Source organism: Echinops telfairi, unplaced genomic scaffold (assembly GCF_000313985.2).
Source record: "Echinops telfairi isolate 266 unplaced genomic scaffold, ASM31398v2 ScPeMD7_31;HRSCAF=116, whole genome shotgun sequence".
Lineage (NCBI taxonomy): Eukaryota > Metazoa > Chordata > Mammalia > Afrosoricida > Tenrecidae > Echinops > Echinops telfairi.
Genome location: NW_022103928.1, coordinates 22,958,683 through 22,975,069, shown reverse-complemented (window position 1 = coordinate 22,975,069; position 16,387 = coordinate 22,958,683). Strand labels below are relative to the sequence as shown.

The following is a 16,387-nucleotide window of genomic DNA, read 5'->3' as shown; positions in this document are numbered from 1 at the left end:
ATCACCAGGTTAGGCACTGGGATGGTACCATACTTGCTCTGAGAAGCCTGCACTTTGGCGGGGTCAGCACTGACTCTGCTTTCGAAGCAGAGTGTAAGTGAATGTCTCATCGTGCCGTGGCAGGGGGACCAGGGACAGAATCCTCTGCGGGGTCCCAGCAGGCCAGGCTGCCCTCCCTCTGCTCAGTGGTGATGAGCCACGGGTGCTCTGTAAATTCTTGACACGTAGTTTAGACATTACCTCTCTGAAACTGCCTACTTACGTCTCGTGGGAGATTAATCAGTGCTCATAAGGAATATCCTATATGGTTTTGCTGTAAAAAGGGTACAGGCATGTTATTTTTATGAGACCCCGGCAATTGTAAAAACCCTCCGGAATGCCTTTCTTACTCCAAGCTTATGTAAACCGCAGGAGAGACATACAGGCCAGAAGACAGAAGGCCCCTATTATTCCACTTTGGCGCCAGGAAGCATGAATAATTTAAGGGTCATATCTGTAAAGGCACAATGTCAAAAACAAATTGACAACTGTTCTTCGAGCAAACTACGGTTCATTTTCCAAAGGCCAGTGCGGTAAGTTTTCTGAAAGTAAGTTCTGAAACTCTTAACTTCCGAGGTTTACATTTCACACGAGCTCCAGGAAAACACAGTTCGAGCGAGTGTGAAGGGCATCCTGACTCGTGGTAATTGGCATTCCACAAGTATACGATGGCTCAGGAGGGGCCTGGGGCGGTGGGGGGTGTGGGGTGGCCTGTTTCCCCATCAGTCAGCCGGTGTGCAGTGCAAAGCTGCACTTTCAGGTGGCAGAGACAGTTGGCTGATCAGAAAACGTGACTGGGACACAAACCCCTTCTTTCTGAAGGAGGGACAGAAATCTCTGACTCCAGGGCCAGAGACCACTATGCACTCACTTTAGGAGAGCCCGGAGCAACTTTTCCACAATTCTGTTTTGGCCAGGCTGTCTCCCTGCTTTTCAACTGCAGACCTGCCTCCAACTGCACAAATGCAACTTGGTCTCGGCATCTCTGGTGGTGGCATGGTGATCTGAGCACACTCTCAAGCCCAGTGCATTCAACTCCATAGGTGGTGTGAGAGTCAAACTGAAATATGCATAGGTTGGCTTGGAACATGAGAGTCCTGGAGGTGCTGCTGGTTAAGGAAGTGCTCAGTTGCTAATGGACAGTCAGAGCTTTGAACCCACCGGCCTCTCCTTGGGAGAAAGAGGAGGCAGTCTGCTCCTGTAAGGCTATGGACTGGGAACCTCTATGGGCACTTCTACTCAGTCCTGTGGAATTGTTATGAGACAGAGTCTACTCAAAAGCAATGAGTTTTTTGGGATACAGGAAGATTAAACGGGCATTAGCTATTACTATAGTTATCCTCGAAGTCTGAAGACAGGGAAGCCACTACATGGAAGGAGACACCACTTTCCTGGGTCCCAGCCCTGGACATTCAAGTTCTTGACCCAGTGAGATGGTTCTGTGGAAAAGCACAGATAGGGCAGAAGCCCAGGTCCTCATCCCAGCACCAGCAGCTCTGCTTGGACATTTGTCACCTCAAGTGAAGGTCGTCTTCTTCCTCTCCTTCTTCTCTTTTGTAACTGCTACGAGTCAGAACCGAATGGGTGGCAATGGATACTTTTTGAGTAGGTAATCAATTCACTTGTTTTCCAAATCAAAAATGTCTAAGCACACGGTGGCTGGGCTCTGGAGAGAGGTTGCCTGGGTTTAAATTCCAGCTCTGCCACTGGTTAGTTGTGTGACTTCAGGCAAGTCACTACACACTCACATTCAAGTACCCCATGGTGGAGGCGCCCTGGTGGAAACGTGGCTACACATTGGGCTGTGATGCAGAGTCCAGAGCTGGAAACCCCCAGCTGCTCCGCGGGAGAAAGGCAGGGCTTGCTACTCGTGGAAACAGTTTTGGAAACTCACAGGGGAAGTTCTACCCTGTCCTTCTAGGATTGCTGTGAGCTCGCATTGACTCGACGGCAGTGAGTTTTGAGTTTTGACCTCTCCGTTGTGCTGGGAGGTTGGCGGGTAAATGTAAAAGACAGAAAACGGTGCCTGGTACATAAATCCAAAACCCAAACCAGGTGCCGTTGAGTAAACTCCAACTCGCAAAACCCAAAAAAGTCCATTACCACTGGGTGGGTTTAGGTTCATCACCGCCCTCGATCTCAGCGACTCTCAACCTTCCTAATGCTGCAACCCTTGAATACAGTTCTCATGTTGTGGTGACCCCCAACCATACAATTATTTTCGTTGCTACTCCATCACTGTGATTTTGTTACTGTGCTGAATTGGGTGAGCCCTGGGAAAGGGCCATTCGACCCCCAGGTTGAGAACGCCGCTCTCAGGTCTCTGAGGCTGTACATCCCTATGCAGCAGGCAGCTCCATCTCCTCCAGTGACGCACCAGACACTGTTGCATGAGTGGTATTCCGACGCCAGATCAGGCCAGCAGATTCCTTTTGCAGATCCACTGCGAACCCACAGGATGGCCTTCCGAATTGCTCTGAGGGGGACGTGACAGTGGGCTTCGGTGAGAACGGAAATGTCTGGGCAGTTCTACTCTGTCCCGGAGGGTGGCTCACAGTGGGAACTGACCCGACGACAGTGCGTTTGGGGTTTCGCTTGATTTTATAAACAGAAACCCAGCACGCGTGCCAGGATGTCCGTATCATGCCTCCCTTCCTCTCTGATGGTGTAAGTGAATGGTAGGGCTCATGAGTTTTCTTTGACACTTTATAGGAACAGATGGCAACATTATCTGATGATAACAACAGACTTCACTATGCTCTGTTTAAAACCGTGCCCTTAAAATGTAAATTCACTGCCATGGAGTCGATGCCAACTCACAGCTATGCTACAGAACAGAGTAGAGCGGCTGCTGTGAGTTTCCAAGACTGGAACTCTTTACGGGAGCAGAGAGCCTCATCCTGCTCCCACGGAGCAGCTGGTGGGTTTGAATGGCTGTCCTTGTGGTCAGCAGCCAAATGACACCCGAGTTCCTTATTCACATCTAAAGATTAGCCAAACAGGAAAAAACAGGGTTCTTTTGAATGGTATTAATTGGCTCCACGCCACCCGGGCATATCAGAAAAGGGGAAAGTGAGTCAATCCCATCTAACCAGAGTGCTGGGTGTCAGGCTGGGGACTGCCCTATGAAGTTCATCCGTAACTCTGTCCTTGCTGACAGCTCTTTACTTTCAGCACACCCAAGCTCCCCACATCACAGCTAGGATTGACAGGGGTGACTTTGAGACATCGTCTGAGCCCGCATCACTAAACGGATCCTGGGTGTCTGCTCAAGGACTGCACGCTTGCTTCTCGTGGCTTATTCGGGACACTGCACATAACCTACTATCTGCTTCCCCTCAGCAAGGTCTCCTCCTGACAGCTAGGATCCTATCCTTCTGTCATCAGTAATTATAAATGCACACCTCTAAAAAGGCTCCCAATTTGAGCAGGCATCGTCTAGTTTCGACGGTGAACCACAGCGACATCGCCATCCCTTGGGGGGCCAGAAGGCACAAGTCAGGAGCCTGAGCTCACACTTGGAATCCTCCAGTCCTGAAGCCCCATGGGAGGCTCTACTTTCTCCCTGGGGCGGTTTGGAAAAATAACTGGCACCTCTGTTAGAGCAATTCATATTGGTTTCTCGTCCTTTTTTGTTTTTAAACTTCAGACACAGTGCTTCCATCTTCAAATTCAACCCAGACAATGGTCTCACTGAGTCCTCTCTGAGCCTATTTGTCTCTCCAATTAGGCACTTTAGATCGCCCTGCCCTTGCCCCAGCCCAGCCCCTCTGATTTTCACCACAGACTTTTTTCTGCACCCATCTTGGCACACCTGATAATCATGCTCTCTGCTCACAACTGGAAATGAATGGCTTTCACCAACAAAAAAACCCAGGTCAAAGTTAATTTCCATATTAATTTTCCTTCACCTTAATAATGGCTATCATTGTTACGTGACAGCCTTTGTTTTCATGAAAACTTGGATCTTGTGACGTCAGAGGATCTATAATAATAGTGTGGTTAGGCGTTGTTCTAAGGAATTCATGTGTGCCACCTCACTGATTCTTCAGGAAAAACTCTTCAGATGCAGATGATCTATTACAACTCTTCTGTTATAGCTGTGGTAGCCCAAATGCCTCGCGGTGACACAACCAAACACAGGGAGAGCCAGGCCACAGAAGGAGGTCTACGGAACATCAAAGCAGGCTCTTACATGCTAACCTACCAGGGAGCATCGTGCCAAAATCCAGTACCTTTGATTCCATTACACCACCCACCCCCTCCCCTGACAAAGTTTTTGATGCCTCCTTGAATTTTACTCTGGAATTGAGTTTCAGAAGAACAAGGATAATTTCTCTATCATATTCTTTTTAGTTGCAAAGGACTTGTGGTTCGAGAACAATGACACACAGGTTGCCTCATCTCAGGTGTGCAGGCTCCAGGCCTGAGCATTTAATGGACACAATGGCATCTCAAAGGGACCGGCTTTCTCTATTCAGAAGAGCCAGTTCTTTGCATCTTTTTAAGGCAGCACGTTTTTTCAATGTCCCACCTTGAGCACAGGAACTTCCTGAGGAATCCGGATGCTGCTCGGTTGGCTGCTTACTGGGAGGCACGATGGGCGGGCTGAACATGTTTAACCAGTCCCTGAAAAGGAAAGAGCGGGAATGAGCCATAGGTTGGGAATTCCACAGGAAGGGCTGACTTTTGTCTTGGATGGTTCATTCCCTGGGCATTCCCCAAACACACATTTCTCCTCCTTCATATTTCGGAGTGGCAAAGCGGTCTGGCTGCTTAAGAAGGCGGGCCCCCATCTGATGGCCCTGCTATACCTGGGTGCCTTCTGCAGTTAACTTGCATACTTAAAATTTTTCCTTTTAGTTTTCATTTTATTGCCTTGTATTCTCCATCTGTTAATAAATTCAATGTCTCTTTGTCTTTGGGGATTGGAAACACTGCGTATAAACTTACAGACATGATGACATTCGTAAATCATGTACTGCAATGTTGTATTGCAGTGCATATCACTAATGATAAGGGGTACCCCCCCCCCAAAAAAAAAGGCAGTTGTAAGTGCAGTTCATGTGATGCGTTTAGGTCATAAGTCAGGAAACACCTGTATTCAGTTTTGCCGATTGGTTACTTTGAAGTCAATCACTTAACTCAGTTGTTCAATAAATAGATTATTTAATGATGAAGACAACTCTTCTGTTTCCTATTGTTTCTCTCACATAGGAGAGGAAATTGTTTCACTAACTGAGAAGAAACACAGTGCCACTCCTTATGACCTTTGGGTAAGAAAGCTGGAAGTCACGTGGGTCTTTTTACGGACGGCAACTTCCACGTGATGATTCAAAGGGAAGTTAGGCTCTGAGCTATCCTGAATCAGCGCAGAGGCGGGAGTCGGTGTGCCTACTTCTGGGCTTCAGAGAGGCAGAGGGCCGAGGAGGGAAGAGTGGGGGTGTCTGGCCCTTGAGTGATTTATTACTATGAGTGGTGGTAAACCCACTCCAGAAAGCACCTCCTACTTTCTCTGGCCCTCTGTCTTAAATTCCCAACCTCAGTTCCCATTTCCCCTTTCTCCTCCATGCCTTCAATCACCCCACTTCCTCAGGTGAGTGCGCTTCAAGTGGGTGGCCGTCAGAAGGCATGAATCACAGAGCCTTCTCCTTCAAGCGGTTCTCATCTCTAAATTTACCACTGGACTTCTTTCGTGGAAAGGAGCTGGCAGGGGAGTGTGAAGGGCTTTTCATCATGAAGTCGATTTCTCAGAGGCTCGTCCTGCACCATCTACTTTATTCTTCTCAACAGGAGTGGGAGAGAGGCGAGAGGGTCTACACATGTAAAGACTCCCAGTCTGGGAGAGCCTAAGGAGAGTTCTACTCTGTCCTTCGGGGTGGCTAGGGGTTGAAGTCAACTTGATGGCAGTGGAGTTGGTTGGGGTCGCAACAGGAGCATGTCTTCTTGGTGAAAGAATTTCTTTCTAATTTTTTTTCTTCTATTTACTTCTGGCTTTACCTATAATGGGAGCAGTCTCAACCAGCAGTGAATAATTTTGGCCCTCCAGGGCAGCTGTGGCTCCATGTTTACTACCATGAGATCCTGGCCAAGTCATTTAACATCACTGAGCCTCATCTAACGTAGGGAGAGGGTAATAATATTTCAGAATGTTGTTGTCAGAAATAAAGTCAAACAAATACAGATTAGAAAAAACAATCGGGCATGGATCTGGATAAAATTAGTGTTCAATAAGTGTCAGTTCAAACCACCATCATATTCATGATCATGATGTGGCCTTTCCTACAATGATAAAACAAGGCCTTGTTTAAAGGGTGGCATAATGATTACACATCCACCCAGTAGAGGTTTTCCTGGAAGTCATTCACTCTTCCAGTTAAAAAAGTACTTTCATGTAGAAACCACCACTCCATTATGACTGGTGAGCAAAAAGCAAGGTGAACATGCTGGGTAATTAAATTTCATAACACCACATTAAGAAAGGATTTGTCGCAGACTTCTAACTAAACTAATGGGCATTCTCTGATAAGCACTGCAAAACTCTGCACAAAGGCAGCAGTAACTCCTACCTACCTACCTATCATCTGTCTATAATATTTCTATCCATTTACCTATGGGTCATATTTGGTCTGCTGCTGCAGGCTGTGGTAAGCCAGTTTGACTAGAGAGACAAATCCAGTGACACTCATATACGTGTAAGAAAGAGCTTTACATCAAGAAGTCATTGTATATCAAGGAAACATCCCAGCCCAGTCCCACTCAAGTCCATAAGTCTGATACTAGTCCAGAAGCCCCTCTTCAGAATCATACAGCCACATGCAATGATGCAGAATGCAGGAAGATCATAGCTAGTGGGTGCAAAGTCTCGTAGACCCAGTGGCAGTGGCTCTAGCAGCATCAGGGTCAGCCAGAAAGAAGGTAAAGGCAGAGAGAGAAAGGGGAGGTTCCCATGACCCTCCTTATGAGAAGGCATGCCTACAAGGAGTCACCCTCAGGCTGCGACCAGATGGGCAGGCTAGACTCCACCACTACACTTTAATATATCATCAAGTTGACATGAAATTACGTAACCACCACACTGGTTGACCAGCTCATCTGTTTGTATTCTTGAAGAGATTCCCTGGTTTTGAAGCTATCTAAAATCTTGCAGACATTTAAATATTTGTTTGGCGGAACAATTATCTGAGAAATAAAAAACCTGACAGTAGTGATCACACGGCTGCCATTTACATTTACTTATTGAGGAACCAACCCAGTAGCACACTTTGCACGGGATGCCTTATGTGAAGAATTAAGCATTCTACCCCAACATATGTCCAGCACTTAGTGATATTTATCATTCGCCTTGGGTGTACTACATTTCTTATTTTCTGGAAGAAATTTAGGTTGAAAAAATCTTCCACAGTCTAGAGAACAGACTCGGGAGGGACTATCCTGTCTTTGCAAGATCACAGAATCCTTTAAAAAGTTGACGGAAACCACAGGCTGTATTCCCAGAAAAATGTCCATAAATTAGAGGGCATTTTTCAGGGGTTCAGAGGTCCTCTAATGCCCATTTCTAGATTTCTGGCTCTTAAATGATGAACTTCTATGTTACGGAATGTCATGGAATGAGGTCTCAAGGAGAATAAAATCTGTTACACAAACCTTTTCTGCAAAGGACCGGCAGTAAGTAGGGTAGGTTTTATGACCCATATAACATACGCTACAACAGCTCTGCTATCTAGCGCAAAAACAGCCTAAGATATTAGGTTAATGAATGGGCACAACTGTGCTCCACTAAAATCATATTTACAAACATAGGCAGTAGGCGAGGGTATTACAAATTGTTTTCCCCGACCCTACTTGTGGATGTAATTATGTTTGGGAACAGGGTTTTTTTTTTTTTTTTGCTATGTTAACTAGATCAAATCTGAGCAAGGTGGATTCTAAATATAACAATTCTGAGATAGGAAAAGAGCAGAGTAGACACAAAGATATGATCACATTGGGGAGGCGATGAGGAAGAACAAAGACAGACTCCATGCAAGGACTGTCTAGAAACCAAGGAGCCAAGACACATCGGGGTTTAGCTACAAGTACGAAACCAACACGGCCAAGAGCTTGACTTTGACTTTCAGGCCCCAGAACTGTTGGAGAAGAAATGCCTGCATTTAAAGCCATCTCCTTGTGGTATCTCGGTTTCCGCAGCCCTAGGAACCGAGGATCGGGAGACTGGGCCCAGGGGCTGTAGTTTATGGTGCTGGGTTTGAAGAAGAAAAATCCAACAGAAGTTTTTATGCTTTCCTTGGCTATTCTTGTTAGTTTTTAATAAAAGGTTTTTCCTGGATATGAAATTAACTCTAAAGAGGCAGTAACTAGTTCCTGGGGGCCTGATAGGGGAAGTTGGGGGCAAAATGGCTAGCTAATAATGATGAGAACAAGAATAAAGAAAATGTTCCAAACCCGACTGTCGTGATGACTGTGTGACTCGACTTGATGTGATTGAACTAGTGAAATGTATGTTACGTCAATTATATACCAATAAAAGTCAGGGGAAAAAAGAAAATCTAAAACCAGACCCACTGGCCTTGAGACATAGTGTCCCTAAATGCCCTAAATGACAGAGGAGAACTGCCCTGTTGGGTTTCTGAGACTGTGATTGCTGTTACGCACCATTGAGTGGGCTCCAACCCATAGCGACCCCGTGCACAACAGAATGAAACACTGCTGGTCCTGCGTCACCCTCACAATTGTTCCTGTGCCTGAGCCCATGGCAGCAGCCACTGTGTCAGTTCATCTCATCCAGGGCCTTCCTTTTTCCCCACCCTTTCACTTTACCGAACATGATGTCCTTCTCCAGGGACCAGGCTCTCCCTGACAATCTGTCCAAAGCATAAGATGCAGTCTTGCCATCCTTGCCTCTAAGGAGCACTCTGTTCTTATTTCTTCCAATACATATCAGTTTTCCTTTTAGCACTCCATGGTATTTTCAATTTCTTCTCCAGCACCACAATTCAAGTGCATTGATTTTTCTTCAGTTTTCCTTATTTAATGTCCAACTTTCACATGCATATGATGCAAAGAAAACTACCCTGGCTTGGATCAGGCTCACCTTGGTTGTCATAGTAACACCTTGCTCTTCAATACTCTGAAAGAGGTCTGTGCAGCAGATTTACCTAATGCAATACATGCTTTGATGCTGCTTCCACGAGCATTGACTGTGGATCCAAGTTAAGACCAAATCCTTGACAACTTCAACCTTTTCTCCATTTATTATGATGTTACCTCTTGGATCATGTGGTAGTTATATAATCTGTTGTCAATTTAAGAGGATTAAGACTGAAGGGGTGGAGTTTAGCCTGCCAATCAGGTTGCAGCTTGAGAACCTCATTGGAGGAGCCACAGAGATAAATAGCTCGCTGGAGGCAGGACACAGACAGACTCCCTGCGAGACATGCTTGCTGACATGACACATGGAGCTACTTTGGAGTCCTGGAACTGAAGGAGTCATGTGGAGAGCCCTGCCAGTGCTGAGATGCTCACACTGCCACTGGATCCACAAGACCTTCCACCTGCTGGCCTGTGATCTTCCTGTATTCAGCGACATTACATGTGTTTTATGAGTTTGAGAGGGCTTTATAGATTGGTATCGGACAGATGGGCTACTATCCGACTTATAAACTTGATCAGAACTAGGCTGGGATGTTTTCTCAATATTCAACTTCTCTTGTATATAAAGCACTTTCTTACACACTCTTTCTTAGACTTATGAGTGTCTATGAATTTGTTTCTCTAGTCAACCCAGACTAACAGTGTCCAGTTGTGAAGATTTTGGTCTTCCTCACATTGAGTTGTAATCCATACTGAAGGCTACAATCCTTGATCTTCATCAGCAAATGCTTCAATTCTTCTTCACTTTCAGCAACCAATGTTGTGTCATTCACATATCTCAGGATGTTGATAAGCCTTCTTCCAATCCTGATGCCACACCCCTCTTCAGATAATCCAGCTTCTCTGAAGATTTGCTTAGAATACAAATTAGGTGAGCGGATACAACCCTGATGCCCACCTTTTATGCTTTTAAACCAGGCAGTATTCCCCTGTTCTATTTGCACAACTGCCTCTTGATCCATATACAAGTTCAGGATGAGCACAATGAAATGTTCTGGTATTCCCATTCTTCTCCAAGTTATCCACAGTTTATTATGATCCACGTAGTTGAATTCATTTGCATCGTCCATGAAACACAAGTAAACATCTCTCTGGCATTCTCTGCTTTGAGCCAAGATCCATCTGACATCAATTATATCCCTTGTTCCACCATCCACTTCTGAATCCAGCCTGAATCTCTACCTTGTCAATGTACTGCTGCAACTATTGTTGGCTGATCTTCAGCAAAATTTTACTTCTGGTAGGTGATATCAAAGATACTGTTCTTTAGTTTGAGCATTCAGTTGGGCCACCTTTCTTTAGAATGGGTATAAATATGGATCTCTTCTAGTCAGTTGCCCGTGTAGTTGTCTTCCCAGTGTCCTGGCATAGTGAGTGCTTCCAGTGCGTCTTCAGTTTTCCGAAACCAATGAGTCCTTCAAGGAAACAATCCATTCCTGGAGCCTTGTTCCTGGCTAATGCATTCAGTGAAGTTTGAACTTCTTCCTTCAGCACCGTTGGTTCTTGCTCATCTGCTCCCTCCTGAAACGGTGGGATGTAGACTAGCAGTGACTCTGTATTCTTTCCATCTTCTCTTGATGCTCCCTGCATCATTCAATATTTTGCCTATAGAATCTTTCAAAACCTTTCAGACTATAAATCTTTAAGGGAGCAGACAACCTTATCTTTCTTCCATGGAGTATCTACCGAATGGTTAGTAGCCCAATTTGTAACCCACTATATTACCAGGGTTCCTAGATAAAGGAAGACATCATGAGATAAAAAATTCTCAAGGATTTCAGTCAATTTTCTTTGTAAATACCCTTTGAATCAACCTCCTACTCAAAAGTTCCAAACAACTCTCTTTCCCCTTGTTTTCTGTAACAAGAGCTCCCATTTGATCCTCCCCAGTCACTCATTCTGGCTACATTTTCCCCGTGTTACCCATACTACAGTCAAATACTACAACGCATTTGTTAATCTCTCACCTAAAGCACTTCGTTGTCCCCGGGAAGTCACTGTACTTGGGAGAAAGACCAAAATCTTTATCATGGTCATGGAGACTTTGCATAGATGAATCAATCGCTCAACCCTCACGGTCTTTTCTCATTTCTCACAGTCCAACATCACGGGGTGTTTTCACATATTTCCCCCCCTGGTGCAGACCACTTTTTCCTCCCCAATCTTGGCTCGATTGACTCATAGCCAACTGCTAGATTTCTGCTTAAGCATCACACTCTTAGGAGGTCTTTCTGATCTTTTTCTCCCTAATCAAGCTCCTTGTCACTTCTTTTCATAGAGCAACTGTGATCTTATCCTTAAGAACTCTTGTTTCTCTGCTAATGACATCCTGATTAATGAAAGCACTTCCCTCCCTCTATTTTTTTTTAACCAGCACATAGCTGAGTGCCTGGTTACCTAATGCACAGACTAGGCACTGCCACCATTTATCCAATGCACGGCTATTGCAGCAGTTCCGCTGCCGGCCTCGTTTCTATAACAATTAATAATGCTGCTACTATAACCTGCTTGCGTTTCCCCTCCATCTTGCCTTTTCTTCACAGGCTGGGAATGTGCTATTGTTTCTTCATCATGTATTTGGTAAATACATAATTTGGGGTGAATCTGAAGACACACACCTGCTTCTTTATAGCCCAGATGGAAAATCTAATTTTCTGCCCCAGGAAACAGAAAGTTAGTTCAGAAATGTACTCATTAGACTAAAGACTAAAAAAATAGATTTTCTGTATATGTTTAAGGTGGGTTAGAATACGTACAGAGATATTTTTGTTGTTTTGTTGTGGTCTGTTTTCCTCAGGAGACCTCTAACCAGACTCTAAAGTTTTGGAAGAAACATTAAATTCTATATAATCCAACCTCCATTGAATTCTTAAATCGCGTCTACAATGCTCCCACAAGACTATAAGCTCCATTAGGCTGGTGATCATCTCATTTATATCAATCTTCTTCATCTTGGGCATGGCACATAGTAGATGCTCAATAAGTGCCTGTTGAATGAATACTTGCTAGAAGGCTGGGACTACAGCCTTCTGAAAGAAAGACATGCTGTTGAGACTAAGATGTTTGGAAGTGGGTGCGCGCTCCGAGGAAGCCCTTTGAGAGAGAGGAGGTCAGAAGAGCACACTCTGAGCAGGGGGAGGAACAGCAGGACTTTGAACAGGCAGCGAGTGGAGTACAGGAGGATAAGCATTCCCCACAGGTGCTTCTGCTCTCCTCCAACAAGGGCTTCTCAGAGATATTTGCATTACGGTGATATCTTCAATGTTCATGGTTTTCCTCCAGAGCAAAAGCTGGGAAACATGTTGCGCAACAAATACTACATTTTCATCTCAAATCAATCCGAGCTTATCTGGAGACATGCAACAAGCATTCACATAAATAGAAGATCATATTCTTTCTTCTTTCAGACTCTACTAAATCACTCCCACTGCCATATCTTTAGCAGAATACTCATAAAACAGAGATGATTCAATTTTCTTCAAGTACACGGTGCCCTAAGAAATCACAAAGCACAACAATGGCTCTATCTGCAAATAGATGAGAACTTCAGACCTTCTCTGGAAACCTGACTCTCTTTCCTGTTTGGGAGTATTTTCCCTTAGGTTAAGAAAATATCAATGACAGAGTCTTGGGGTCATTTTCTACACATTGCCTCACTAGACGTGGTCGGTCACTCAACGCTGGAGGCACAAGTCAAAGCACCAGCCATTAAATTCAACTACAACATGTACACAGTAATATCTCATTTATTTGGGACAGCCTGCAAAAAAGAGACCGCTTCTTTTTGCCCCCTTTATTTTGTTATCTGTATAGCTGCATTTATTTTTTTCATCTAATAGATACATGAGTCCCTGCAAGGTAGCAGACTTTATTATGGGTCCTAAGCATAAGGCATCGTCTCTATTCTTGAGGAATTCAGTCTACGAGAGACCTATCCATAGATCTGCATTTCTAAGAAAGCCAGGTAGGTGTTGTTAGATAGAAACAAGCCCAGGGAACCTCTTCTCATAGGGGAAGCATTCAGTACAACTTTCTAACAAAAGTGATGAAAGGAGTTAGCCCTGAAAGAAGAGAACGAGGCAGCAAAACACATACATGAAAGGACATTCTGGAATGAAAGCATGCCTTATAGCAGAAATGTGAGAGAGAGCTCGAGGTTCCCTTAGGAGCGTGGAATGATGGGCATTGCGTGTGTGTGTGTGTGTGTGTGTGTGTGTGTGTGTGTGTGTGTGTATGACAGCGTGTAGTCAGTTGCTGAAGAAGGTAGAAGTCTTGGATGGCAAGCTAAAGAATTCATCTTTTATTCTAAAGGCCTTGGTGACCTATGGAAGGTTTTTAAGCTGCAAGAATTTGGGGTTAGCATTTAACAGTGAGGGCCTTGCTTTTATAAATTTTAGGCAAGACATAATGGTGTTACTTTTGAAACTTGGTCCCTATGTGTATGAAATATGAGGAAGACAAAACTTTCCTAGTTCTCACTGCATCAAAATAAAGTCTCCTGAGAAGATATCTTATTTTTGTCACCCTGGAAGAAAGACCCCTGTAGAAGCTCTGGTGGCATAGTGATTATGTTTTGGGCTGCTAACCACTACTAGGTCAGCAGTTCAAAACCACCAGCCACTCTGAAGGAGAAAGATGGTGCTTTGTACTCCTGTAAAGAGTTAGTCTCAGAAACCCGCACAGGTGGTTGTACTCGGTCCTAGTGTGTCACTAAGAGTTGGAATCGATTTGATGGCAGGGAGTTTGGGTTTCTGGAAGAAAAATAAAAGATCTTTAGAGATGATTGTTTGCCTTAACAATACTATACTCTAATAAGGGATATTTTAGGTTTGTATGGGGTGCCCAAACATGCACTATCTACATTTAAGCAAATGGTTATTGAGTAGCCCTGTTTCCAACACTGCACTGGATACAAAGACCGGACACTCAGCAAGTACAAGGCATAGTCTCAGAAAACAAGGCAAAGATATGTGACTGGATCAGAAGGAAACACATATAAATGCTCCTCAAACATGTGGGAAGATTTTTTTATATAATATATAAAGAAATGTAAGTTTAATTGAGGTACCACTGAAACACATCAGCGTGGTAAGATTTTAGTTTGCCAAGGCTTAGCATGGGTGAGACTAGGCAGGTGGGCACTCTCATACACTGGTATTAAGAATAGAAATTGGTGAACAACTTGAAAATATCGATCAAGATTACCCTTTGAACAAACAATTTCACAGTTAGGAATTACAAACCTGTGCTTGCCCATGCTCACATAGGTGTGCACATAGGATGTTTACTACAGCCATGTTTCCCGTTAACAGAAGGCTGGAAACCACCTAAATGTCCACCAGCAGCGAGGGCTGGCTGGATTACAACGGGACACTCTAACAACAGCTTCTTTCCAGCACCTAGAGGAATGGGGTCAGTTTACGTGTGCCTTAAAAAAAGACGTCCAAGAGGCGCTCAGTAAACATTTAAAACGCAAGCTTTAGAACGCTACAGACACTCATCCAAATAAACAAACAAAATGTTTTCTAGTAGCTACGTAGAGAATTTTGGGAGAAATCTGAAGAAACTGTTGGCCATTGTTGCATCAAGGGATGGGAGTGCAGAACTGGGGGAGGGAAGAATAAGAATTTTCTTTTCACTTTCTTTCTCTGCTCTATTATAAGGTAAGAGCTGTTTCTTCAGGAACTCTGATTCAATAAGATATCTACAAGAAAACTTCTGAAAAACAGATTCAAAATCTCTAAAAAGTGCTTTAATGATAAGTGCTTTTTGGAAATAGGTGCTTGATGGGTCCCTCAAAATGGGCTGCCTTCTTGTACCCCTGGAGTGGATCCTGGAAGCCCTCCTCATTGGAAGTAGGAACTTCCATGGTGGAAGAAGAGTCTTTAGAGGCTTCAACAGATGTCGGTCACGTTCCCCCCAATGGCCAAGTTTTCACTTGCAGAAACAACAGCTTGTGTTACTTAACACTATGGATATGACCCAAAATGGGTGGTTGTCCTTTTAAAAAACAAAACAAAACAAACCCTCCCCACATCATTCACTAGCCTGGTTATTAAAATGAAATAGTTTGGGGTCTGAAATTTGCAAGGTTAGCTCTGACAGTTCAATACAATTTGACAAAGAACGGCTACAATGGGAAAGTGGGGAAATGCTCCACAATAGAAGGGAAGTCAGGGGACATGCAGACATTTTTCATTCTAGGAGATGTGTTCATGGGAATATGTGCAAAGGAGCGGAACAATATGCTTCAATGTGCTAATCAAGAGCTGTTGAGTGGCTGGGGGCTAACAGGTCCCAGGCTCATGGAAAGAGCAACAATGACTCACTTACCCTTCACCTTTCACTGGAGGGTAATCATTTTGGGGTGAAATTCTCAAGGAAGTCAGTTTATCTCCTTAAAACAGAAAAAACTAATCAAGCATTGTCTGATTAATTAGAGACACTTGAAAAAAATGTTATCAAGCCTACAGCTGTAATCAATTTAATCAACATGCAAGGAGCCAATCTCTGGTTTTCTTGATTAACAAAGTTGAATGTTAAAGAGAAGAGTGACATTGCAGTGCCATTAGCTAAAGCTACACATTGGGCATTTTCCCTTAAATATTCAAAGTCAGGGCAGGATAAAGTAAAAGTTATTTTTCATAGTCTGTTTCTCATAATGAAACTCATGCACATTTTCGTTTGTCTCCTTGGGGAAGCTATTATGATGAGGTGCCAGAGTCAGTTCTGAATGTGGCCGTCGTGACTCTAGTACAGCAAAATGAAATGCGGCCTAGTCCTGCGCCGTCCTCACAATCCTGGCTTTGAGCACATTGTTGCAGCCACGGGGTCAATCCACCGCATTGAGGGTCTGCCTCTTTTGTGCTGCCCCTCTGCCTTACCGAACACCATGTCATTCTCCGAGGACCGGTCTCTCCTGATTATGTGTTCAAAGTACATCAGTTAGTGCTGCAAGTCTTACTTTGAGGGATCATCCTGGCTGGACTTCTTAAGACAGATTGGTCTGTCCTTTTGGCTGACTCCCCCACCCCCACCCCCAAAGCTCACTTGCCATTGGGTCAATTCCGGCTAATAGCAACCTTTTTAGACAGAGTAAAACCATCCTCATGGATTTCTGTAAAGCCTCATCTTTCTCTTGTGGAGTGGCTGGTGGATTTGAACTGCTGAACTTTTGGTTTGGCACCAACGCATA

General features: G+C 44.3%; 1 protein-coding gene across 6 annotated transcripts in view; it reads right to left on the bottom strand.

The window, feature by feature from the left end:
• The window catches only part of CFAP20DC (CFAP20 domain containing), a 277,597-nt gene that overhangs the window by 9,127 nt on the left and 252,083 nt on the right, over window positions 1-16,387 (bottom strand). For 4 of the 6 annotated variants that reach the window (XR_006680044.1, XM_045289987.1, XM_045289989.1 and 1 more), the window contains one exon: window positions 4,574-4,668. The exons of the other annotated variants lie outside the window; for them this stretch is intronic. Coding sequence is in view for 3 of the 4 variants with exons in the window: in XM_045289987.1 (XP_045145922.1) it covers window positions 4,574-4,668 (95 nt within the window). In the remaining variant the exon portion in view is untranslated. The remainder of the gene's footprint in view (window positions 1-4,573; window positions 4,669-16,387) is intronic. 6 annotated transcript variants of the gene reach the window in all.